General features: G+C 41.7%; 1 protein-coding gene across 7 annotated transcripts; it reads right to left on the minus strand.

The window, feature by feature from the left end:
- RESF1 (retroelement silencing factor 1) lies at positions 1 to 27,265 on the minus strand. Of its 7 annotated transcripts, none has more exons than XM_032473337.1 (7): positions 27,133 to 27,263; positions 25,785 to 25,876; positions 17,728 to 17,776; positions 14,317 to 14,382; positions 4,672 to 9,700; positions 3,317 to 3,394; positions 1 to 734 (listed from the first exon to the last, which is right to left on the minus strand). In XM_032473337.1, the coding sequence occupies exons 5-7, from the start codon at positions 9,641 to 9,643 to the stop codon at positions 568 to 570; spliced, it is 5,217 nt and encodes a 1,738-aa protein (XP_032329228.1). In that variant the 5' UTR covers positions 9,644 to 9,700; positions 14,317 to 14,382; positions 17,728 to 17,776; positions 25,785 to 25,876; positions 27,133 to 27,263; the 3' UTR covers positions 1 to 567. The 7 variants fall into 7 exon arrangements, 6 of the variants coding, with proteins under 6 accessions (XP_032329228.1, XP_032329227.1, XP_032329224.1 ...); XM_032473336.1 differs by having other exon boundaries at positions 3,317 to 3,400; positions 14,317 to 14,379; positions 27,133 to 27,262; XM_032473333.1 differs by having other exon boundaries at positions 3,317 to 3,400; positions 27,133 to 27,262.
- Positions 27,266 to 27,711: the final 446 nt, after the last annotated feature.

Here is a 27,711-nt window from a genome sequence, read left to right on the forward strand (position 1 = left end):
TATTTTTTAAAAAATAAATGTTTATTTCAAGTATGAAATGTAATGTTTAAACATTATGCAAAAGTTGTGTTCAGTTTAACAAGTATAAAACAAGACCTCTGACAAAAAGTTTACAATTTGGTACAAAGTACTTAAGAATATACTTTGACAACATTCACAGCATTTTTGAAAAATAAGTTTTGCTAACATGTTTTAGAAACAAAAATATATTTACAGTCCCAGCTGAAATAAACAAGTCCCTAACTGAGGAACAGGTCTCCTTTAGTTAGCATTTCAAAATAAGATAAAAATGCCTTTCAAGATAATGGTAAACTTGGTTTAAGAACGTCAAAATTCCATCCCTTATGGCTTCCTTGACAAACACCGTCTATTTCTTACGTCTGCTACTCACAAATAAGGTTCTCAAGCCAACTAAGTGATTTCAATGATATGCATAACCTAAGTGGTAACCAAAATCTCTGAGAAATTTTATCATGGCAATTGTATTTCCAGAAAAACATTCTGAACTTAAAGCGACAGATTTTCTGGTGGCAATTATGGAACCATCAGAAGAACTGAGTCTCAGAATTACTCTAACGGGCTGCTACCAAGACTCCTGCTTCGCTTCTCCATGTACATCTTTTTGTAGGTCTGAAACATTGCTTTTGAGTCTTTTACTGGGTTTTGTAGTGTCTCAAATCCATCCGCACTGAAGCTTCCCTTGGCGAGTCTTGAATGAGCCAAAACATTATCATCTGAGGAAACAAAAATTTTATCCATTATTCTTAGAGTTGGTGACCAGTATACAAGCAGTCTAAATTGAGAGGAAAAATGTGTTTTCGTCTTGGATAAACTAGGGCCAAGCGCTCAGTGTGACAAGCTATGGCTCTCTACCTATAGAATTATGAATGACGCACACAGGACATCTTGCCTCTCCTCTGCGGCCCTGTCTTCCCTGCCCAGGGCTGCTTGTGCCCCTCCTTTATCCTTGCCCAATAAACCTCTTATCATTGCACATTATAAAGGTGACTTTCCTAACAGCCATCTGAACGAGCAATATAAAAAGCCAGTTCCAAAGAGTGAGTGCAAAGGGCCGTCTGCAAGTCCTCTGGCCTTGCTATGCATTAGGCTCGGAAACAGCCGTCCCTTCCTGCTTTAGGCCACTGCGGTGCTGCCGTTAGCCTCACTATCCCTTCGTTCTCAGGGACCCGGCCAACTTTCCTCTTTCTGTGCATTCCTGGATGTGCCTCCTGATTTCAGAAGCTGTTCCAATAACAAATTCCCACTTTCCATTTCTGCTCGAGCCACTCCTTTCTGGGTAAGTCTTGTTTTACCTCTTCCTGCCTGGGTGGGCCAAGTACTCTGTCCTCTTAATTCTGTTTCAATGTCTTCTGTGTCCGCGTTAGCTCTCCTTCCCGCGCCAGTAATGCTGACGCCTGGGGTCGGGCTCTGAGCTGCTTCTCAGGGGCTTCTGTTCCTTCCTCTCCTCCCTCGCCCTGGCCCACAGTTCCACAACTTGCTCCGCCCACACTCCAACCTCTGCCAAACGCAGGGTCTACTTTTCTGAAATGCGTTTCTCACAGCTGGTTGGGAGCTTGCGACATCTGTCTCTGTCTCACTCCACGCTGGTTCTGTCTCCAGCCTCTCCGTCTGGGATGTTTTGTCTTTCACGCTTTCCCTGAGTCTCCTTAGTTTGTTTTTTGTTTGTTCTTATTTAAAGTACAGTCAGTTACAATGTGTCAGTTTCTGGTGCACAGCACCATGTCCCAGTCATGCATACACAGATTTGTTTTCATATTCTTTTTCATTAAAGGTTATTACAAGATACTGGATATAGTTCCCTGTGCTACACAGAAGAAATTGCTTTAAAATCTGTTCTTATGTATAGTGGCTAACATTTGCAAACCTCAGACTCCTGACTTCTGACGGAGCCCCGCGCCTTGTTTCTTGGCTGGTCTCTCTCCCTGGTGCCGCTCTGTGTCTGGGCCCTGGATGGTGCCTTTTTCACTGTGATCCTGAATTCTGACGTCCCACCTGGACTCTCTATTTCTTCATCCTGTTTGCAGCCGCCTTTATGTCCGTCGTTTAGCTCACGCGTCTCCCTGAGCCTCCCGTCAATCTGCGCGGACTTCTGTCTTCTGAATATTTTCTGATTCACACCCCAGTAATGCCTCTTTATCTCTGAGGTAATGCTTATGTCTCTCTCCCACCTCCAAGGACCATTTTGCCCCAATCCTCCACACCCATTTCCACCTTTCTCATTTTTGACTTCCTGTGTTCCACTTTAGAAGCGTTTTCTGCTCTAATTCATTTCCCCATCTTTTGGTCGTCTTCCTGTTCTAATCAATAGCGCATTTCTTCTTTCTTGATTGTGATTCAGCTGAGTTTTTTCCCTACATGCATCTTCAGGCTACAAGACTCAATTCTACACGCCTGCTTAAGTACATTTATTTGTTTTAAGCTCTTCTCCCTCATCCTTTTTCACACTTCTTGTTTAAAAATGTGCTTTATTGTTGCTCACGGTGAAGTTCTGCTTCTTTCTGTTTCTAACAGACTCCATATAAACTCGTCTTTGTGTATTCAATTAACCAAAATTAAAACAAAACTCTTGAACCCTAGCTTCTAATTCTCAATGCAAAACCCTAAATCCAAAATATATTCATTCCACTAATTAAATCAGATGCTGGAGGCTTTGGTTGGCCCTCAGGCCAAATCCCTCCCCAGCCAACAAATAAATAAGTAAATAAACAATTAGGAGCATCAGACTTTCATGATCAAAATGAAAGACTGGATTCAAGTCCCCGTTCAGCCACTGACTATGTAACTCCAGTCAAATGATCTAACCTCTCACTGATAAACAGAAACATTTTTGTCCACCTGGTTTTGAGAATTGAATTAACTTACCTATCATCTCATCTAGGGGTATGACCTGTAGTCCACATCCAGCCTCTTTCAAGTACTGGTAAAGTTTAATTTGAACATAGCCCACACTCATTCATTCATTCCTCTACAGCCATTTTCTCACTACAGTGTCAGAACTGAGTATTCGGGAGGGAACTTCTGAGCTGCAAAACCAAGTATATACTGTCCACAGTCAACACAGGAAAAGTATTGTGATGAGAATTACTTTTCTTGCTAAAAGGAAACATCACTGCTTCCCTCTCCACAGCATGACAGAAAAAAACAGAATGTCTTCCTACCACTCACACATACACACCAAGTTATTTCTTAAAAGAATATGGATAAAAATCAAATCTCACGAAAGTTTCTTAATCAGCATTCAGCTTATATACGACAGAGTACCCAACAAATAAAATCAAAACGTAGATGATTTTACCTATTTCTTGGTTGGCTTCTGGCATCCTTTTCTCCTCAGTCACACATTTTAACCAGTCTTCTTTTGTACTTTTTATTCCTGAAACTATTTAAATATTCATTTCAGACCTCTAGATACTGCTAATCACCTCTTTTAGTACTATAATGAAAGAAAATCATGTAAGCCTAAAATAGATTTTAGAAGACATTAGATACATTCACAGATAACTCTTTCTAGAGAGGGCCTGGAAAAATGCTTTCTCCCATATGAAGTGCCTGAGTATCTCACAATTTAAAAGCTTATCTTCACCATTCAATTATGTTTCTCCCAGACAGGCTGAACACCAACTCGCCCCAAGGTGTTTAAGGGCACACGAGATAGAGAACGCACCTCATGTTGGTCCACCCACTTCCAACGTTTCCATCACACCCAGCGCCTCAGGGAGGATCCAGTTATAAGAACCAAGTGTCATCACCAATACCTTACAAAATGAACCATATACTCCTATTTAATCATCTATCCCACCACCACCTTCCAAGAAAATGTGCCTTATTTACCTTGTAACTCTAAGCACCCCGACACACACTATCTGAACAGCACAGGAGAAAGTGAGATTTCCACTCAAATCCTTTAGTTTCCCAGTCTGGGTTTCTCAACAATGTTTTATATATGATATCCACAAACCCTAAATGTGTCCTTACTACCAGAAATAATTAGTTCTCTACTCTCTCCTCCCACCCTGCACTACACTGAGAATTCTATCATCCGGCTAACCAAAAGTCATGACTGCCCTTCTGGGTGTGGTAACACGGAATGGTACAGCTTCGACCGTGTTCCCACCGTGTATTTCGTGAGTGGACTAGACATCACCACTTTAGTGACAACACAGTCATCACCTGCTTCAAAAATGACAGTGAGCTGGACCACTTCCATACATATAAAAACAATCCTTACGTATTTCCTACTATTCAGACCAAAATTTCAAATTCAGAAGGCTTTGAAATTGCAAGCCCAAAGAACGGACAAAAGCAAGACTTGAAACAACGTATATGTAATGCTTTTCTAACTTAGAAGAATGTTTTTCACCTCTTGGCACAAAAGGAAATCTCTGTACTTGGCAGACTTTACAATTTGATACCCCTCTTATCACTAGTATGACTCTGGTATCATTTACAGTAAGGGAGAAATAAACTTAAAACAAACACTGCCCAACGAACCATCAACTTACTGAGAAAACCGAATACTAAGAAAAGCAAAGCGCATTCAAGTTGGTCCTAGCTACTCAGATGGCAGGAGAGGTGCTCCCCCGCTTGCAGGACCTACAATGAAAATGTGTTACAACGTTGCAGACACCATCAAAAAAAATTAAACTGGACCTTGCACAGGGGCTTGCTCCTTCCTAGGACAAGGCTGCAGATCCTTTTGGTCTTCAACGGGGTTTGTATTCTTACTGAACAGTCCTTCTGGACATAACTTAAACTCCAGCATGCTCAGTTTCTCCGCGGCATCTTTCACAGGTACAAGGCTCTTAGGTTTACCTTCTGGTCTCTTCTCTTTATTAAGCTTCCTGGGTGAATTATCTAATTTTGTGAGACAAATGCGCTCACGTTCAGTGCATTTAAATGCAACTCTGTTCAGATATAGTTTCCTTTGATCCTTTGCCTGGGAGGACATCTGGCTGAATTCAACGTCACTATTTGCATTGTTTAAATTCTTGTCTAATTTGGTTTTATCAATCCACATTTTATCAGGCTGTTTTCCACCAACCGTTCCTTTACTATTCCTTGAAATGTATGTTTTAGACTCCTTGGAATGATGGATTTTGAGGGTTTTGCCACGGCTGGTACAGATATTAAACGATTCTTTGGCGGTCTGAAGGCTGCTGTTTGACTTCTCACAACTTCCAACTCGCACAGAAAGCTTACCGGGCCTCACGTGCTGGGAGTCACACGTTGCGCTTTTTGCGTAACTTTTCTTTAACGCTTTGCCGCTAGGCCCTGCTTCTATAAGCGTCTGCCTTGATAAATACTCCTTCGGGGCCAGGACTCTATGAATTTTCGATGAGCTATCCTTGGAGCCTGGGGACGTAACGTTCGGGGCCGTCTTTTCTTTAATCCTGGCTCTTTCACTGGGGGTGGAGAAAAGAGAACGGAATTTAAAGGAACCGCCTCCCACGTGTTTACCCCGCTCGGGCTTATCGTTCTTCTTCCTCTTCATCTCCGAGTCAAGTACGCTCCCTTCATCCAACTTCCTTTTTTCCAAAACTTTTTGTTTGGAGCCACCTGCTTTCAATTTTCTCTTTTCTGGGGACACTGATGGCACCAGGGAGCCATTTTTCATATGCAGATCTTTATTTTTACTTGTCAAAAAACCCATCTTTGGCTTTAATGGGCGTAGGCTTTGGGCCATGAGCTTCCTCTGCAGGCCCTCTTGAGAAAATTTTGTAATTTTGCTCGTGGAGTGAAAAGTTATCTCATGAAATTGCAGTCTTTTTCTTCTTTTGTGACTCTGCAAGGAGGAATCTAGTTTCTTATCAGCTTTGGATAGAAGTGGACCAGACAACTCTTGTTCTGTCCTTAGGGAGCTGTTAGGTTTTGCTTTGGATTTATCTTCTACATTCTTGCCTTGCTCTGTTTCAGGAACATGCTTTTTCTCAACTGGTAAATTCACAGGAGTCTCTGGATTATTACTCGGAGGCTTATTAAATGCAACAGGGTCACATCTATCAGTTCTCTGTCCTTGTTTGTAACTGCTGGTCTCCAAGGGAGAACACGGCCCTTTCCCTTCTTCCTTGGAGGCTGAGTTCTCACTAGAACTACACTGGCACTGAGGAACTCCTTCATAAACCATAGAGAGCCACCCCAGTGCACAACAACGCACATCATCTTTTTCTGAATCCACTGCTACAGACTCGCAACTTTCTTCAACTGTACGTGCTTGTGGGTCACACTGCTTCCTGTCTTTTGGGACAGGCTTTTCTTCCTGAGGTTCTGTCAGTTGGTCGTCCTGCTCAGGAAATAATTCTTTCATTTGCTCCAAGTTCAATATCGTAATTTGGATTTGGTCTGTGGAGTCTTTGGAGTTACAACCGGTTTTGTCACAAGCTTGAGCTTTTGAGATCTGGTCTGTCGTTTGCTGGACAACAGAACCTTCATGCAAGTTCACAGGTTCAATACCGTAGGGAAACTCTTTCAAAAGTTCTGACAGCTGATCGTGCAGGTATAAGATGGGTGTCTTGTCACTGAGAATCTCGTTTCTTGTAGGATCCTGGTCCGTGTAAGTGCAGGACACATCACCTTCCTGAGGGCAACTGTCCTGCTGAACAGCAGCCGATGAACACGTATCGTCAGCCATGCCTTCATTTTTAGCGACATGCTCCAAACTGCTTTCCTCCAGAATGCCACTCTTTGCTTCAACGTACTTCAAAGATGACGATTCTGAAGGTTGCAGTGACTGTGACTGGTCAGTTATTTTACGTGACACATCTGTGCACGGCACAATATCCTGAAAACCAAAGTCTTTATTTTCAGTGATGTTATCCAACTGTTCATTTTGTTGGCTACTATTTGTCCCTTGGGGGTTGGGCAGAGAGGGCTTCTGTGGCTCAACTTTGTTTAAAGGGGACAAATTGAATATCTTTGCTATTTGGGAATTGTAAGAGGTATCGCCTTCAACAAGAGAACAAATATCGCCAATCTGTAATACATCGCTGCTCACAGCGTCGCTATCCTTTGATATACACGAAGCTTGCTGATCCCTCATAGGATACTGGGTATCTGGCTCTGATCTGTTCTGCTTCCCTTGACTGGCATGAGGTGTGCCTTCTGAATTAGCATTCATTGGCTCATGCTTTTCCTTCTGAATCAGTGGGAAAACCTTGCTGCTTGTAGTACTTGTTACTGGCTCATTAACAGTAATCTTCGAAGCAGTATCTTCTACCAATTTATTCTGTAAGCTACAGACACTGCCTTCTTCAATAACTGGATACACTGCTTCAGGTAAGGCTTCAGGAGTTGCACCTCTGACAGACAGTGTTTTGACATCTGAAAGAATTAAGGGCGACACTACAGCAATTCCCTTTGTAGTCGTTGTACCTGAAGACTCATAATTCTGTGCCACCATCGACAGAATTGCTTCTTGTGAGCTGTTTACAATCTTATTCTGACAATTTCCAACAGCTGGAAGTGGACTCTTCTCGCAGGTTTCCACAGGCTTTGAAAGTCCAACTGCAGTTCTGTTTGCTTTTGACTCATTACATGGTTTTCCTTCTGTAAGTTCTGAAGGTTGCTTTTTCCACAAAGAAAGACATGTTGCTAGCAATTCCGTTGAAAAGTGGTGGTCACTTTTAGAAGACAGTTCATTTAAGGATTTAAGCTGAAAGCAAGAAGAACTGTCTGAAATCTTGGCATTTATATTACATGTACTTGGAGTTTCCATGGTTTTCAGATTCAGTTGGTCACCAGTGTTTTGGGCATTTGGATTTATTTCAAAACTATGCAGCTTTGAATCTTGAATAGTTTCATTAGTATCTTTTAATAATGTCTTCAGAGTTTTATCTCCAGGTGCGAGTAAACTGAGAATTAGCCTATTTTTATTTGGATATTTTGAAGCATATTCCTCAAAGGACGTAGACTGAGGAAGAGAAGCTGTTTCAGAATTTGTTGGCCCATTTTGTGCAATGTTGACAAAATTTCCTGATGAAAATTGGGTGTTATTTAGTGTTGCCTGGGTAATCTCAACAGCTGATGTCTTTAAAGAACTCACAACTTTCAAATCATGTAACCCTTCTGGTATTGGCAATTTTTCCGAACAGGCAGAATTTAGTAAAACAGAACTGACTTGGTTAAAATTTCTGTCCTGAAGGGTGGAATTCAATGTACTATGTATTCTATTTGTTTCTTCTGCAGATCCCATTACTGTTGGTGGTTTATTCTCTGCAGTCTGTGGAGTGACCAGGGTTACCTGTGGCCCAGGCTGGATTTTGACAGTTTGTTTCAGAGACAACTCAGAATTTTGAGCCGATTCACCGTAAGGGGTATTCGTTGTTTTAATACAGCCTGCTGCCATCAAAAGATTTTTATTAATTTTAATTTTCCTTGCAAGGTCTGAAAACTTCTTTTTTATTTCTACCAACGTTTTAATATCCCTCACTAACTTTTCTTTTGTGGCACTTGTGTCAAGTACTTGATTTGAAGTCAGATTTCGGGAATTCATTCTTTCCTCTTGATTACTTTGAGCAAGAGCCTGAACACCATCCACAGACGATCTGACAGGTTCATCAAAAGGCTGACTGACGTTGCTATTTCCTCTCAAGTTACAGGGATTTCCCATCATGCTGAAACTTTCGTTAACGTTTTGCCATTGCTGTTGAAAACCTTTAAAAAATTCTTTCCTCATTTCAGGTAAGTGCACGTCTTGACTGTGAGGAACTTCCATAGAAGGGACTTTAACAACGTGCTGAGTCCTCTGCAGAGGACGGCTTGCATACCGACAGTCGTAAGGAGGGGGGGGTGGCCTTTTGTCAGTTTGAGTAACTGCGTATTGGTAGGACGGTACGGTTGCAGTCTGCTTTGACTGTAAAGTCAGTGCAGGATTTGGCGGGTGACTTTTTTTAACTTGTAGTGATACAGATGACATAGGGTTTTGTTCCTGAAAAGGAGGATCTTGCAAAAAGCTTCGTGGTGAATAGCTGTATTGCTTTGGAAGTGGCCTGTAATCTGGGTAAGGCAGTCCACTGGACGCACACTGCTGTGACCAGTCAACCTGCTGCTCGGGTAAAGGTGGGTTAAGTCTTGGGTTTCCTTGATAAGTTACAGGAACTCTTCCAGAATTAGAAGGGATCATATGTATTTGCATAGAATAGGTATCTGATGTTACAAATTGATTCTGTAGTGCATGTACATTGGGCATGTTCGTTCCGAAACCAGTTTGATGAGATACAGTTGCCCCTGTATGAGAAAGCATAGAATTCCTCATCGGCGAGTTCAGCCACACATCCTGTGTAACTCCTGAAGGCATGTGCAAATCATGACTTCGCTGTTTGGGTCCTTTAACATTGGCATGTATTATTCTCTCCACGGACGTCTGTGAGGTCACAATTGTCCCACCATGCATATCAGAAATAGGCATTTGTTGAGATTTATAATTTCTGATGTTGAGCAGTGGCTGTGAAACTGGATTTGAATTACTGAGAAATGGGCATCCTTCTTGGTTACTTCCAGGATGGTTTAAAGAACTTTGAGACGTCATGCTAAGTGTGTTAACTAAAGCCTGCTCCAAAAAAGATGCCTGTTTTTTAGGATACTGTGGTGGTAAGGTGACACTCTCTGGTTTTGCATTCCAGTTCATCGTCGATTTGATGCAGTATCAGAGTCTTAAAAGCCAGTTGTTTTGAATGTCAGAAATCTGCAGGAAATAAAATAATCTTTTATTAAAAAGCTGTTTTGCCTGGATAGAATTTCAAAGAGAATTAGTTCACCTTATCACCAATGCTGAACATGTCTATCAAAATTTCTGAAGCCTCAGAGTAGACAAAGCCTCATCTTTAATTTGGGTAAGAAGAACAGCAAAGAAAGATGCAATAAATATGGCAAATGTCAATACAATTTCTGGGGTGTTTAAGGAATTCATTCTCACATTACAGGTAGTATTTTGTTTGTTGCACTTTTAAGTGGCAATTACTTACTGCTTCATTTATTTAACTAGCTTTTTTACTCTGAGTAACCCATGTTCACTGTTAAAAAAAAAATCAAACATATACTAAAAAGTTCTTACTACTGACCATCCCCAATGTCTAACTCTCTAGAGGCATCTATTGTTACCTCTTCTTTCAGAAAACTTGTGTGTGTGAAAAACACTAACAGATAAATAAAACCTCATTTTTTAAGACAAATGGAATCTTACCAAACATGCTGCCCACAGTTTGCATAATTTCCTTACTGAGGATATCTTATCATTTTGGTGCACAAACACCTATTTCACTGTCTGCATACCATTCCACTTTATAGGCATATCACCATTTAACCAGTCCTCTAGTGATGGGTATTTGGTTCTCAAAACTATCCTACACTGCACTTTCTTATATTTATGCTTTTATAGGTGTGCTAAATGTTTCTGGAAATTCCTGCAAGTGAAACCAGTGTGTCAAAGGACATTACAATGATTTTCATGAGCAGTGACAAACTGCTTTCCAAAAAGACTGAAATAACTTACACTCTCACCAACAGTACATATCTACAAATGGACAATAATAATATAACCATAACATACGACAGGAGAAAGACAGATTAAAATAACAAAATTAAACAAATTTGACCTACACATATTAACAGTACACCTAACAAGTGCAAAATACACATTCTTTCCAAGTATACCTGGAATTCTTACCAGCACTGACCATATGGCTAGGCCATAAGCAAACCTTGTTTTTGAAGGATTAAATTAACTCAGATTAATTCACAGTGGAATTAATATAGAAATCATAGGAAAAAAGTAACTAGAAAATTGCCAGATAAATAAAATGCAGTGATCTCTGCTGTCTCTTCCTCTGATCATAATACCTGTCCTACTGGATCAGGGCCCTTCCCTCACAGCTTTGTTTAACCATAATTAGCTCCCTAAAGGCTCCACCTCCAAACACAGTCACACTGGAGGTTAGAGCAGCAACATATGCATTGTGTGGGGTGAGGGGGGACTCGGGGACAAGCCAGGATAGATATTTACTACATACAGAATTTGGGGGTGACAATTCTTTTCTTTAAAGCACTTTAAAAATGGGCCACTTCCTTCTGGCTTTTCTCTGTAACAGGCTTCTATCCAAATGTTCACATAAGACTTGAGGCTCATTTATAGCATTAAATAGACTTATTTAAAAAAAAGATGACTGGGAAACAATGTCTGCATTAATCCAAGTTAAGAATAACAAGTTAATCCAAGGAAAAGAAGTGAAGGAGTGAAATACAGTAATGAACAAAAATACAGAGATTCAATATGTCACAAGTTGGTAAAGAATGAAAATCAGTAAGCCTCTGACAACACTGATCACAAACACACACACACACACACACACACAATATTGGGAAAAGAGGCTATCACTAAACCCTACAGACACTAAAATGATAATGTGTATTACTTTGAGTAACTATTTGAATACATTTAAAATTTAGGTGGAATGGAGAAATTCCTTGAGAAACACACTCAACCAATGCTAACATAGTAAAAATACTACTTCTCTTTAAAGAAATTACACCAGTAATTAAATATCTTTTCACAGAGAAAACACCAGGCCCATATGGGTTTACTGGAGTGTTCTACCATTTACGGAATAACCCAACATAACCTCTTTAAGGATAAAAAAGGGGGTACTTCAGTTTATGTACTGAAGTTCTCATAACAAAAACTGTAAAGAAGGACATTCAAGAAGCCAATCTCTTTCGGAAACAAATGCAAAAAAGTCCTAAATAAAATGAGTAAACCCAATGGGGTGATAAATGGAAAGGATAACATCATGATAAAACTGAGTTTATTTCAGGAATATAAGGTTTGTCATTTGAAAATTACTCAAATTACATTATAATAATTTCTTTAGTTGTATGATCATTTCAAGAGATAAGAATTTTTGATTAAATTCAATTAAAATTCATTAAAAGGAATTTTAGTTTCTACTCTTGGTTTGGTATTAAGCCTAGCGTAGAAAGAAAATTTCCTTAATTCTGATAAATGGTAACTTCAAAAATTCAGACTAATAGTAAGAATAAAACAAAGATGCCACTACCATCCCCCTCTATTCACGGTTGCACTGGAGATCCTAGAAAGTGTAAGAACTGGGAAGGAAAATACAAATCTGACTATTCATAGAGGTTATGCAGAAAATACAAAATCTGTAGATCCTTTAGATCTATTAAGTTATGGGTCATAGTGCAGTCAACTAAGATTGAAGGCATGTGTTACCATGTGTGTGATGTCTTGATGCGGTTCTTGTGGCTTTTAGATACATACATATATACACACGTTTACTTACGTATTTGCTCATAAATAATACAACAGGAAGGAGCCTTTGAGGTCTGGTGTCAAGCATGGAACAACGCCTTGACAGGAAACTGACTCCATGACTTAGGAGGTTTCACTTTTAGCCATTGCTGTACCTTGGCCAGGACGGACCCGTGCGTGCTGGCAGGCAAAGGCAGACACTGTGGGGCTCTCCTACCAAGCTGACCTGAGATGACGTCTAAAGGGAGAAAGCTGGCACTGAAGATCTCTGTCTCCAAATACAGACATTTTGGGGATCTTCTGCCAAGTTGACCTGAGGTGACACAGTTGGTGCTGGAAACTCTCCCCCTCCCAAACCGAACATCTGGTCTTGGAGATAATGTGTTCCAGGGGCTATAAATATAGGTGAGCTGGGACTGTCAGTTTGAGACAAGTCTTGCTGTAACTCCCATCTCTTTGAGGATCCACTTGCTAAGGCAACGGCCATCAGGCTCTGCCCAAGTGGACCATCTTCACCTCATTGCTTGCGACCCAGCAGTAATCCACACCTGCCTGAGTGCCTCCTGGAGGCTGGTCTCCTGGACCAACTGGACTTTCCTACTATGGATGCACGGACTTGGTTCATTACAAGCACTTTGGTTCCAAGGGGTTTAACTTTCATTCTGCATCCTTGCTGTCTGTTTCTCTGCTCGATTCTTCTCACTTATGTGAAAGTCAAAGTCATTGATGAACTCTATGTCCTGACCTGCCATTTGATCAAAGTAGTAAAGAAACCACCCTCTCTGAGCTTTCATCTGTCAGGGAGCCAGATCACCCGTGGCTGGTCCAGCCTGACAGTGCACCCATTTCAGTTAAAAAACAGGTCCCAAGGAAAAGACCTGTATATTCCTTATGTCCCTTCTCCCAGGAAAGCTCCTTAATAAGACAACTGATCAGACAGAAGTATAATACAAAGTAAACAGCAGTATTGCAAGAGTTAATGATAAATTTCCAGTAATTCCCCCTAATTCTTACATGAGTTTGGGCATGAGTAGCTGTTACACAGACTGAATTCTCTGTCCCCTGCAAAATTCACATTGAAGCCCTAACCTCCAGTGTGACTGTATTTGGACAGAGGGCCTTTAGGGAGGCAATTAAGGTTGAATGAGGTCATCAGGATGGGGCCTTGATCCAACAGAATTAGTGTCCCTATAAGACACCAGTGTGCACACAGGAAAGACCACGTGAACTGACATGGAGAAGGTAGCTGTCTGCAAGTACAGATCTCAGGAGAAACCAAACACCTTGATCTTAGACTTCCAGACTCTAGAAATGGAAGAAATTGCTGTGGTTATTTCCCTAGGGCAGGCCTGGCAGCCTCACACAGAACCCATAGGTAGGAAGGAGATACACTCTTTAGGAATAATTATGAGGGTTTTTCTTCCCCCCATTCTCCTGTGCTGGCAAAGAAAACTGAAGCCTAGAAAACCAACCTTGAACTACCTAAATTAAATGGAGGAAGTTAAAAGTTTTCTGAAGTTTTTCCTGACTGCAGAGTCTCTACTTTTGTATACAATATATTCTTAGATTTTTCTGAAGAAATACTGTAATGGAGATTACCACAGGCAGGGTTTCCATAGTCTATCATTTAAGTTTTTCTTGGAAAGATAAACTCCTTTGCCCCCAAATTCCAGCTTCCAGTATCTCTTATCTTCTCCGTATTTTTTGTTTCTGTCCTATTACATGTCCTTTTTCTTTTTTTTTCTTTTTGAAACACCTTTTCTGAAATTTTGGTGGAATCCTGGGTAGAAGGAACATTAGATACTTGAATCTAACCCATCTTGTCAGCCTGGGAAAGGACACTGTGTGCTCACTTGCCTACGGAGCATCTTCCCACTAGGATGCAGGTTCCCCGATGGCAGGGATCCGTTTTACTCATTTCTGACTTTCAACCCCTGGACAGTGACTGGAACAAAATAAATGACTGACCTTGAATGAAGGACCTCCACCCTGCCCTCTTATCACCCCTCACCTGCGACAGTCATGGCACTTACCTGACAAACTCCAACTATGGCTGAATTTCAGAATTTCCTTCTCTGCACAGGAATGATGAATGTCTTCTGGGGGAATAAAATCACACAAGCCAATGAACTGAGTTTAATTTATTAACACATATATCAAACTCAAGTACCCAACAATTCTACCTCATTTTATTGAAAATTATATTTATATTAATTTTATTCTTCTATTTTCTGAGACCTCATCTCTCTTCCCTGGTCCCCAGCCACTCTAACCCACACATGGTCCCCCTACTCAGCTGCTTATATCTCAGAGGGGAAAGAAATACACTGTCATCCTACGACCACCAAATCTATAAAAAGTCTTGTAGATGTAACCTTCATTTGCAGCGCCAAAGCTGACACTCCTCCTATCAAATCTCTGTGTTTAAAATCCTACTCCCCTTCCCTTTATTCCTAAGTATCAACCTGTCTCCACTGGGCTAAGTCAATTACATGTATGCAGGCACACCACTGCACGTCCTCCAGGACTGCTGGCACTCAGAGAAACACAACACATAACCTCCCTGGGCCCCAGTCTTTAGCTCTCCACACCCCACACCAGTGAGAATCTTTTAACTTGGTTAAAAATCACAAATACAACAAATCCTATTTTAAATGCTGAACACCTTTAAAGGTAGAAATAAAAACAATTTTTAAAAGTAAGTTGTGCTTCCATAAAATGACTTAAAAATACATAGTGAAAAAATATTAAAAGCAAAAATGCCACATTAGAAAATATTCATTTAATGCAAAAGAGTGAGAAACAAAAAGACATGAGACAGAAGATAAATAGTACAAACAGCACATGTCTCTCTATATCAGCAACATGAAAAGTGAGTGCGTTAAACAATCCAAATGATGGAATGTCGGGTTGTATTTTTTTAAAAACGTTAGCTAACTATATGCTGTCTCCAATAGGCATACCTCGATCAAAGATAAAAACAGACTGAAAATAAAAGGACAGAAAAAGATACTATGCAAATAGCAGCCACAAGAAAGGCAGAGTGACTATACATTTTATAACCACAAAAGGGTTGGCCCACCAAGATATAACAATTATAAACATATATGCACTTAACAGAGCGTTAAATTCAAGAAGCGAAACAGACAAGTGAAATAGGCAATTCACCAAGAGTCGAAGACTTCAATTCTCCACTTTCAATAATGAACAGAATTGGCAGGAAAAAACATCAACAAGGAAATAGGAGTTTTAAACACATTATACACACCCACATTCATTTCCAGTGGAGGTAAAAAGGAAAACAAAACTACAGGAGCTCAGGTTGCAGTTAGTGCATAACTGTCCACTGGTTTCCTTGTTTTTAAGGCTCTCTCCTCTCTGGCAGTTCCTTTGGATTGGATCCAAGAGTCCATGTACTCTTGTCAAGTGGCGAAAGGGTCAGCAAGCAGCCCAGAGATGGGCACAGGTGCCAGCAAGCCAAAAAGCACTGGATGCTTATATTCTGCTGTGGGGAATTCTCCAAGGAACCTCCCTGCCATGAATAGCTACAGGTAAATCAGCAAACCCTAAATAATGATCCTGACACAGCTGGCACAAAGTTTAGCTCTACTAACCCACCCATCTGGCTGTTACGGTTTGGAGAACAGGCAATACTAGTATGTTGATGCCGAGAAGCGGTGGTGGCCCTAGTGGCCCTCGCCACGAGACAAGCACCCCTGATGTGTCGACTCTCATAAAGTGCTATGGCCCACCTGGGGGATTCAGAGTCACCATTCACACCCTCCTGTTCCAAAGACAGAATCCATGGAGGCTTGCTGCGTGTCATCACAGAATTCTTTCAAAAATTTTAATTAAAAAAAAAACAAAAAACCCTACATCCTGAAAACAAAGTCTGTTTTTAGGTTTGACAGTTTCATGATTTAAATCTTATTATTACTATTACTTCCTGTGAGAAAAGTGGAAAGACAGCAAGTCACTGAAATCCGTGGCAGAGGAAGTTGTGAATGTCAAGTTGTGACCTGCAAAATCAAGACGAATTTCTGATGCGGGGAAAAAAAGGGAAGTGAGTGGCTGCAGTAGACTACAAATTTAACAATCTATGTGGATTTTCACATAAAATTTTCATGAAGACCTCACCAGCGTTAAGAAAAAGATTTGTGATATTTTTTTCACTTTAAAATATTCTATATTCATACAATGCAAAGAACGTGGTTTAACTGAAAAATCATCAACCCAGCAGCTTCCTTTATTTGTAAGCCAGCCTTATTACAGAAAATTACAAAGCAAAAAATGACCTAAAAAATCATACCTTTGAGGAATAATCATAGTCATTATCTTACACACAAATGCACAAGCACACACAACCAGCAACAGAAACTATGAAAATGGACTTATAATATATTGGTTTGCCCAGGCTTGCTTTAGGTTCAATGAAATAGTAAGAAACAGAACACGGAAGAAAAAACTTGAGCCACATCAAGAATTATTTTATATACAAGAGTGACCATTAATTTATCAAAGAAACTGAAACACTGTTGTAGTGTAAGATGATTCTATTAAAAGCCAAGATGACAAGCATAAAAAAGACTGTCTCAGGGCACCCAGAAGATGCACATCCAGACAACTGTCTTGCAGCCTTTGATAAACGTTGGTCCAATGAACAAACATTATCTGTAATTGTTAAACACCAAGTTAAAGAGAAGTCCCTATTTAAACCTGTAGCTGGGAAGACGTCTCCACCCCACCCCTTCACATCGGTGTCAACCATCAACAGCACGATGTCACCTATAAGCACTTCAGTACCTCAAAAGTATAGGACCTTCTTAAAAAAAGCATATAACTCGTCACATATCTGGAAAAAAAACACATATATCCATTCTGGTATTTTAAATCGGAACTTTCCATTATGGTTTCAGTTCCACTTCCAATGTGTTTATCTAGAGAGTCCACTGATGTAGTCAAATTGAGGAAAGCCAGTATTTTTCACTGAAAAACTGACTTGCAATGGATCAACAAAACCACAGATACCGACACTTAAGTCTAAAACCCACTTCTGAGGAATCCCAGAAGTATCGAGATTTACTCAATCTGTGCCAGCTCTGGCTTTTTGTGGCCTTAAGTCATAGGAGAAATTAGGCTTATCAGCCCTTAATTTAGGTTTTCAAGAATAGATTATCCTAAATTTTATAGTAACAGCTAACATTTGAGAATTGACTTTACGTCCAGAACTGTGCTGAATGCTTGAAACACATGATCACATTCAAGGGTCACAACAGTGAGCGCAGCCCAGCAGTCCTAGGCAGCTGAGAACCTCAGCTGCGGTCCCTTCACAGCCTGCAGCCACGCCCCAAGGGAGGGGAGGCTGGCAAGTCTGTGTGCACCTGCAACCGGGGAGGCGGAGGAGAAGCCACCTCGTGGCATTTCTCAGGAGGCTGCTTACCAACCTTTGTAGGGGCGCCCTGCCAAGGTGTGGGTCAGAGTGAGATGAAGGCCCTGTAAGAAGAGAAAGGTCATCAGAGTCCCATGGAGAAGCTGTTCACCCACATCTCTGCCCCCCAGTCTTTCATGTATCCAGCTCCAAAGCTGACTCAGAAGCACAGGCCACCGCAGTCAGATACCCTAATGATTACACTTCCTCTTAGGTAACACTGGGTAACAGTGACCAGGCCAGAGCCAGGCTCTCCATTATGTCCCACATGCCATCGAGGTTCACAGCTCTCAGAGCCACGTGGCGTTCTCCCTGGAAGAGCGGGGAAGTGGGAATGAATTGCTCTACCCCTTCTGACTGGTTAATCCAGGTACACCTCGGGGTGCTGGCAACCACATATACACCCATCACGACTGGGCAGCAGGAAGTTCAGAGAGGCAACGGGACCATCGCTGGGGCTCGAAAGTTTACACTTAGTTTGCTGTGTCTTCACAGCAGAGGTCAGACAAGTTTCAGACCACCTTTTCTTGTTGTAGTATTCCCTAAAGTTGGAATGAGAGACCACAGAGCACACAGGCAGCAGGCAGTTACCCTACTTTGGTGTTTTGTCTAGGAACTCATTTCAGCGCCTCAGGGAAACCCGACCCTTTAGAGGGGCAGTGGTCTCCAGTACCTCGAAATCCCTGCCAACTGCCTCCAAGTGCACGTGATTAATGTTTGCTAGGCAAGTATCAGCTACATGAGCTGCAACGTTCTGTGGAGACACAAACTGCATAAGGAGAGAAGTACCACTTACCACAATAGGAGTGAGCCAATTCTATGCCTCTTGAGGTAGAGAGACTCCTTGAATAGAACTGAACGGTTCCCCTAAAGCACGCTGCAATGCTGCTGAAGAAAACCTGTAAAACCTGTTACTCCCTGCTAATCACCCCCGTCGTTACAGGCACACTATAGTGCTTACTGCGGTAGCCCCAGGTTCTGCTGACAGGATTCCAAGAACCTCAACAGCGGCATTTTTAACTGTCATGGGGTTCAGATTCAGATTTTATAAAACTGAAGGTTGAGGAATGATTCAAGACTTCAGGTACCAGAATAAGCATAGGACAGAATCTCCCTTCTTGTCAGCAAGTTTAGGTAAAGCATGACAGATCCAGCAGGCAGTTAAATTCAGAGCCGTAACTACAGTCTAGAAAACACATCCAAGAGGGTTCTGCTTTCCCTTAATCAGGAAACCATGAGGAATCATGACTAATGGGATCAAGTATTCAGGCCTCAGCCCAAGGACACAGCTCCAAGGACATCCACTCCCAAAGTCAGCAGCTGTTCCCTCAACTGTCCTTCGATTCAGATCTTCCATCGGCCAGCAGCATCTTCTGGTGCAGATGGTGGCAAGCATCCGGGGTGAACTAGCTGAATGGTCTCTGTGCGCCCCCTACCCCCATGATCAGCGCTGTCTTCCTTCCCTAACAACCACAGGGGAGCCATTCAAGTTTTGCAGGATGAGAAAGAATGGCAACCACTGCTGTACACTGACCAGCCCCAGGCTCTAAGCCACCCAAGCCACGACACTTTGCCCAATGACATGAGCACGTAGAAGGAAAACGTAAAAGCGGGCAGGAACTGTGGCAGTGAATGTTTAGGGGCATAATGCAGCAGTGACCTACCAGAAATGAATTTCTGTCATCCAAGAAACACCCTTCAACAACTTCTAACTAAAATAACAAGTAGCAAAACATTACATGCAGAAGCAGATAGGAGAATCCAACTATTTCCTATTAAGAAAGATACTAAAGAGCTTTGCAAAAACACAAAACAATACCACTCTTTTTACTATGGTTTTCTACTGTTTTGGACAACATTTACATTAATATGTAAGAACTTTTTGTTACTTTTCAATGAAATGATTTTTTACAAGTGTCTCAGCTTTGGTTTCTAATGAAGGAAATACCGATATAACCTACATAAACAAACGTTCTTTGGGATCTTCAAGAATTTGTTACTGTGTATATCAACGCCTCCAGAGACCACGTGAGCCTGCCGCGTCCAGCTGCAGAGGAAGCATGAAGCGGCTCTCCGGGAGCAGGACCTGGAAGCCCGCACTGACTTCTGTGGACTTTGCCTATGCATCACCTTTTTCCTCTTTCCATACTGTATCCTCTGCTGCCAAACTTTAGCCACGAGAATACAAAAATACAGAAAATGAACAAAACCACAAGATGGGTCTTTGAAAAGATCAACAGAATTGATAAGCTTTTAGCTAGACTTATCAAGAAAAAAGGCTCAAAATGACTACAATCCAGGAATAAGGGCATTATTACCAACCTTATATTAAAAAAATGTGATACCAGGGGGGAGGATACAGCTCAGTGGCAGAGCACATGCTTAGTGTGCACAGGTCCTGGGTTCAATCCCCAGTACCTCAAGTAAACCTAATTACCTCCCCCTTCAAGAAGTAAGTAAAATAAATTTAAAAAATTTTAAAAATGAGATACTATTAACTGTATGCTAATATACTCGACCATTTGGATGAAAAGGACAAACACCTGTGACAGTGTAACTTATAATAAGAAATGTATTATTTGGTCTTCATGCTCATTTCTGGCACCAGAGCTCCTAAAACCCTCAGATTGTCAAGTAGTGAGTGATAAAGGTGTCTTTTGTTGCATCAGTGAGGTGACTTCTAGACAGAACCTAAGGATGGGGGCTAGGTGCCAGGAGGACCAACCAGACAATTAGAGGGTTCCCCTCCCCTCCCCTCCCCCTACACAGCTCCAGGGAGGGCAGAGAAGCTGGAGGTCCACTCAGGCACCAGTGGCCGCTGATTCCATGACTCTTGACTGTAAAGAGGTCTCCATAAAACCCCAAAAAGGACAAGGTCAGGGGGCTTCAGGGCTGCTGAGCACAGGATCTGGAGAATGACACAGATGCTCCCACACCCTCTCCCACATACCTCATCACCCTACACATCTGGTCCATCTGGGTGCTAATTCCTATTGTTAAAAAAAAGAAAAAGGAAACAACAGGCCCCAGGTTGGAACCACTTGCCCCCAGGACAGCAAACCATGACTTAACTACAGTTTCAACATCTCCCAGGAATTAAATTTCTGGAATTTCCTGGTCAGCACTAGTGAGGTAACCTTGCCTGAAACAATACTTTCTTTTCTCTTGCTAATAACCTCCTTGTCCCGCCCCTGCTCCTATAAAAGCCTTCCATTTTGTGCAGCTCCTCAGGAGTTCCTATTTACTAGAGGCGATGCTGCCCCGATTCATGAAATGCTGAATAAAGCCAATTAGATTTTCAGTTTTTTATTCGGTTGAATACTGTGTAACAATACTCTTTAACGTCCTTTGCAATAAACCAGTAAGTAAAACGTTCCTGAGTTCTGTGAGCCACTCTAGCAAATTAATTGAAGAGGGGGGTCTTGGAAACCTCTAATCAGTCAATCAGAAGTACAGGTAACAACCTGGGCCTGGGGTCCTGGGAACCTCCAATCCGTAACCAGTCAGAAGCGCAGGTGACCATGTGGGCCTGTGTGTCTGAGGTGCGGGGTAAGGCGACTTGTGGGGCTGAGCCCTCAGTGTGTGGAATCTGATACCATTTCCAGGTAGTGTCAGAATTCAGCTGAACTGCAAACACCCAACTAGTGTCCCCAGACAACTGCCTGTCGGTGATGTGGGGGGAACCCCCCCTTTATATCCACTGGAATTGGGTGCAGAATCCCCAAATTGACCAAAACCAACTCAAGCCATATGGAATCTAAAGAAACCTATAAAGAAACTGAATTAGTAACCAAAAACAACCCCAAAAGAAATGGCTAGGTCCAGATGGCTTTCTGGTGATCCATACCAAAAATTTAAGGATGTAAAACCCATTCTATAAAACCTTCCAAAACATAAAAGAGGAGGGAATACTTCCCAAATCAACTTTGAGGCCAATGTTACCTTAATACCAAAATCAGAAAGAAAGAAAAAAAATCATAATAAAACTACTGACCAACCTGCTATGAATACAGATGCAAATATCCTCAACAAGATACTAGCAAACGAAACACAACAGCATATAAAAATAATTATATGCCATGACCAAGTGGGACTTATCCCAGAAATGCAAGACTTTATACTGAATCGATGCCATATAACACATCAGTAGAATAAAGGACACAAACCACATGATCATTGCAAGCAGATGTAGAAAAAGCATCTAATATGAGTGAAGTTAAATGCATCCTAAAATCCAGCACTCTTTCAGATAAAATTACTAAAACTAGAAATTGAGGGGAATTTCCTCCAATTGACAAAAGGTATCTACAAAAAAACCCATAGCCTTAAAGACTGGACATTCTTCCTCTGCAAGATCAGAAACCAGACAAGGATATCTGCCCGTCTATTCAACGCTGTACTGGAGGTTCTAGCCATGGCAGCTGGCAAACAGAAAAAAGGAATAAGGCATCCAGATTGGAAATGGATAAGTAAATCTATCTCTACTTGCAGATAACATTTTGTATACAGAAAATTGCAAGGAATCCACTAAAAAACTAATAGAACTAGATTGGTTAGGTTGCCTAATAAAAGCTCAATACACGAAACCCAAAAGTATATAGTAACAATCTAGAAAAGAAAACAATTCTGCTAACAGTAACAGCAAAAAGAATGGAACACTTGGGGATACATTTATCAAAAGGGAAAAACTTGCACTCTGAACATTATAAAACATTGCCAAGAGAAATTACAGACCTAAATAAATGGAAAAACATCCCACATTCACGGACTGAAAGATTTAATTCTCTCAAGGTGGCAATATTCCCCAAATTGATCTACAGATTCAGTATAACCCTTACCAAAGTCCAGATGTCTCCTTCACAGAAATTGAGAATCTGACACTAAAATTCATTTTGAAAAAGAGTATGAAGTGGGAGGGCTCACACTTTCAATTTCAAAACTTACAAAACTACAGTAAACAAGACCACGTGGGACTGGCTTAGGATAAACACTGATCAATGGAATAGAATCCAAAAATAAACCCTCACATATATGATCACTAGAGAGAAACCAGAATCCAGACTATTTTAAGAACTCTTACACCTTGATAATTTTTATACAGACAACTCCAGTTTAAAGTCAACATGGTTTTGAATAGACACTTTCCCCAAAGATATACCAACAGCCAAGATGCACACAAAAAGATGCTCAACATCATTAATCACCAAACGAATGCAATTTAAGAAAAATCACAGGATACCACTTAATGCTCACCATGATAGCTCATCAAAAAGATGAGTGTTAGTAAGTAAGTGGACAAACTAACTCCTATGCATTGCTGTCGAGAATGTCTATGGTTCATCAAAAACAGCCTGGCAGTTTCTGAAAAGGTCAAACATGGTTATCACATGACACGACAGCAACTTCACTAGGTATACCTAAGAGAACCGAAAATGTATGTCCATGCAAACACTTGTACATGAATGAACGCTCATGACAGCATTATTCAGAGTAGCCACAAAAAGTGTCTGTTAACTGGTGAAAGGATAAACAAAATGTGGCCAATCCATACAAAGGAATTAGCACTTGGCGATAAAAAGGAATAAAGTTCACACGCGCTTCAAGATGAATGAACCTTGAAAACATCATGCCAGTGAGAGGAGTCACGAAAGACCACACATTATGATATTACAAGTAATATTCAGAATACACAAATCCAGAGATAGAAACTAGATGAATGGTTGCCTGCAGATGGGTGGTTTGGGGGAGAATGGAGAGCAACTGTTAATGAGGATGGAGATTCTTTTTAGGGGCCAGAAAATGTTCCACAGTGACTGTGGTAATGGTTTGTATACTCTGAACATTTGCAAAAACCACTGTACGCTGTAAATGGAAAAAGTGAATTATATAAAAGTGATACATGAATTACATCTCTAAACTGTAGTTTAACAAAACATTTCCCTGTTGTTAGCACACACTGGGGCATGTGATGCAAAGGGCATCAATGAATCTGATTACAGACTTCTGGGGGGGCAACCAGACAAAAGGAAGCTGACTGGCTGTATACCTGGATGCTAGCGCCACCCAGTGAAGGGAGGTAGCCTGAGAATGAAGTCAATGCTGAAGACCGCAGAGCTCAAAGAGTGGCTCAAGTTTTTAACACTTTCTTTCAGATTCAGATGCTGGATCCAGCCAAACCTGAAGGTCAAGCTACATGAACTTTTAAGTTATGTGACCCAATGAATTCTCTTTGGGGGCTTAAAAAAATAGTAATTTGCTTATAATTTCTGTCCCTTAAAACAATGGACAATATAATTTCTTATAACATACTCTGCAATTTCAACCACAAGTTAATATTTTATTTACAAATGAAGTCTTGTAATTTAATACATCTCAAGAGAATCTTAGTGATTGTCATTAAATCTTTGCACTCATTATAACTATGAGCAAATGTCTCACTGGAGACATGTACCTCAACGGGCCAGCCTGTAACACTGCCCTTCAATTCACAAGCACCCTTAGGAATTAAGGAGAGACACTACATAGCTGCCTCCCAACAAAGCATCACTTCTTTTTTTAAAGATGGGAAATATATTTTCTTTTTTCTTTTCTTTTTTTTTTTTTAGGGAAAGAGGTAACTAGGTTTATTTATTTACTTATTTTTTAAGTGGAGGTGCTGGGGATTGAACCCAGGACACTGTACTCGCTAGGCAGGCACTCTACCACTGAGCTACCTCTTCCCCCCATTTTTAAAAATTGAAGTATTTGTTGATCTACAATATCCACTTCAGGTGAACGACACTGTGCTTTGGTACTTTTACAGATTACACGCCATTAAAAGTTATTACAAGATAATGGCTACAATTCCATTGAAAGCATCACTTCTTTACAAGGCTTATTACAAAGTAAAATTTAACTTGCTTTACAGAGACAGGGTTGGTAAATTGTTGTCTCGTTATCTTAAATTGAATGTTTTCCAAGTTTATTCCAAACAAAGAATGCCTTCGTGGGGGGAGGAGGGGGTTGGTGAAGACCTGATTGAAAAAAATTTTTTCATGGAATTTATCTTTATAAATACCTTTTTTAAACATCAAATTGGATCAACTCCTTAAACACTTGCCTTCCTTCCAAGACACTGATAATCCAAATGGGAAGAGATTCCTGTATATCACAGAATATGGAAAATAAGGCTTTTGGAAAAATCTGCCCTGGCTGAAAAATTTCATAGAGACATAGGTTCAAATTTGCCTTCAGGCAAAAACTAGAGTTGTGTCTTATACTTCCTTACAAAAAAACAGAAGCTACAACATGATCTACAGTGGAGGGTCTAGTCCACACATAGTTGATGATTTAGAGCTTAAAGGAGCAAACTGAATCTTCTATAAGACATAGTGTTAATTTACGTAGGCCATAGAATGTATTTCCTCTAACATGACAAAAGCTAAAGTTTACTGAGCACTTACCATATACCAGGAGCTCTTCCAAGTATATCTATGAGGCTCATTAACTTATCACAATAATCCTCTGAAGTAGGTACTACTGTTACCCCATTTCACAGGTGAAACTGAGGCAGAGAAGTTAAATGACTTTCCCAAGGTTGCACAGATGGCAAGTGAGAGCCAAGATCTGCCGCTCAGCAGTCAGATTGCAGGGACTATGGCCTTAATCACTGTTGAAGGTCTCCTAACATTACTTGGTGATTACAGGCCAGAGGCCCTGGAAAGAATCACTCTGGCTTTAAAGGCTGATATTTTATGGACTGGCTCTTCCAGACTTGTGCTCTGTGCTGCCTTTCCCCCATGTGCCAGAAATCATAAACTTAAAAAATAAACAAGCAGACCATGTAGAGAACAATTTTAAGTGGACCTCTTCCTCAGTTACTTAAGACCAGTCACCTCACCATAAACTCCTATTCCTTATCTTGCAAAGATAAACTGATTTCTCCATGATATGCCAACTATACTGTTTTTCCTAAAGCTTTGTCACCAAATCCATTGTCCTATAGTTTAATATTCAACCAATACTGATTCAAATTAATAATTTTATTCCATAACAGATAAATTAGACTAGACTACTTCGAGATGACACACTTACCTTTAAATATGTTTTTCTTTCATTACTGTATATATCCCCATTTCCCTCCGAACACCTCAGGTCCGCTCCATACAGTGTTTACATCTTTGGTCCTACCGACAGCAATAAACATTTTATAAGTAACAGTAATTTAATGTAAAATGTATAATTATATTTTTATTTATATGAAATTCACATTAAAGTCATAATTAGAATACATATTAATCTGATTACTTGATGTGACAACATAAGGAACAAATCTGTGTTCCTTAAGGTTGCACCGAAAGCACACTAAGTTTACTGAATTCTTATTAAGACCGCAAAGAAACAAACTGCGTCTGCCTTAAAATACCATTCATTCACTTTTTAAGTGAGAATTCATGTGCGCTTCTCCTGGCCCACTGTTAACCTAACAGCAGCTTAACTTACCAATTTTCTTTACTGGATCAGTAAAAGAGAATCCGATTGTTTACAGGGAAAAAAAAAGTCAGTAAAACCTTAAGGAATTCATGCACGTTAACGCTGAATAAAACTTATACATGATTCACAGCTAACATAATCGTCAGAAAAATCCCCAAACAAGCTCTGCCGACCTACCTACTAAAATGCACCCAACCAAGCTCATTCTCATCACCTGCTGTTCTCTTTATTTTGACGGTACAGGCACTGAAAGTATTACAAATTAAATGTTTTCACTGAAACGATTCCCCGAAAGCTTGCAGCTGAACTCAGGACCCTAAGGACATCTGCTTAGAGAATTCGCGTCCCTCGGGAACACCTAAAACCGGTAGGCAATCGTGCACTTAAAAATGCCTCCAGGAACTAACTATTGCTGAGCATCAGAAAGCGTCTCCGACACAAGCGTGTCGGCGGGCCACCTGGAGATGCAAGGGGAGCAACCCTCCTCCGGGAGGTTCAGCATAATAGGGGCGGAGAGGAAGGGGACACTTGAGAAACAAACGCAAAACAAAGATTTTTTTTCTTTCCATGCCAGTGACAGGAAGCAATTAAAAACACAGGCTAGTCTGACACTCGCCAGCCCAACCAACCGCCTTGGAGTTTAGCAAAACACGTCTCCGCTGTCTCTACCGCAAGGAGCAGGGCGAGCGGCAGAGGACGCCCGGCGAGGCGCCGCCCTCCCGGCGGGGCTGGGCGGCCCCACGCCGCAGGGCGGGCAGGGCGGGCTCTGGGCGGCGGCCCGAGGCCCGAGCCCCCCGCGCCCGCGGCCGCCGCTCGGTCGCCGCCGCGGAACAAAAGCGCTCGGCCCGGCCCGCCCCGCCCGCGGGCACCCGGGCTCCCGGCGCCCCCCGCCCCGCCGCGGACCCGAGAAGACCCGCGAGCGGCGGCCGCGAACTGGTCTCTCACTTACCGACGGGCGTACAGCCCAGCCTGGACGAGCGGGGAGAACGCGCCGGCCCCGCGGCCCCGGAGTTTTAAGTCAGCTCGGGTCCGCCCTCAGGGGCGGGCCGCGCAGGAGGCCCCGCTCCCGGAACAGCTGGGCCCCGCCCCGGGAGCGCGTCAGGCCGACGCGGGCCGCGGTCCCGGCCCCCGGGTCCTAGTGCCGCTCGGATGACCAGCGTCCGGGGCCGGCCCCGCCCTCCACTCATCCACCGAATTCGCAAGGCAGGTTCGCGTGTCTGACGGAGAAAACGGTCTTTAACGTGCGTCAGAATCTCTTCTTAAAGAGGGACTGAACAGCACCCCCTGCGAAATTGCTGACTCAGTAAGTCTAAGTCAGGGATGAAAACACCTATTTCTAACAAGGGGGAACATCTATTAATGCAGGGGAACCTTCTCAAATAAAAGGAAGTAGACTGTTTTTGTAGGAGGGTTTTTATAGGGAGAAAGTTGTGAAAATTAATCGAGGGAGATGTCTCCAAAATGAACGTGGGAGGCCAGAAGGGGGAGCCCTCTGGCAGTATAGTGCCACTCCATGTCCATAACAGGA

This window comes from Camelus ferus, chromosome 34 (genome assembly GCF_009834535.1).
Source record: "Camelus ferus isolate YT-003-E chromosome 34, BCGSAC_Cfer_1.0, whole genome shotgun sequence".
Lineage (NCBI taxonomy): Eukaryota > Metazoa > Chordata > Mammalia > Artiodactyla > Camelidae > Camelus > Camelus ferus.

Bases quoted from the DNA above. Each gene is read 5' to 3' on its own strand.
- RESF1 (XM_032473335.1), bottom strand. From the start codon at position 9,643: ATGAACTGGAATGCAAAACCAGAGAGTGTCACCTTACCACCACAGTAT. The intron at 3,401-4,671 runs GTCCAGTTTAAT...ATATTTAAATAG, and splicing joins GGAGCAAGCCCCTGTGCAAG to TTTCAGGAATAAAAAGTACA. The intron at 735-3,316 runs GTAAAATCATCT...TTGTTTCCTCAG, and splicing joins AGAAGCCAACCAAGAAATAG to ATGATAATGTTTTGGCTCAT.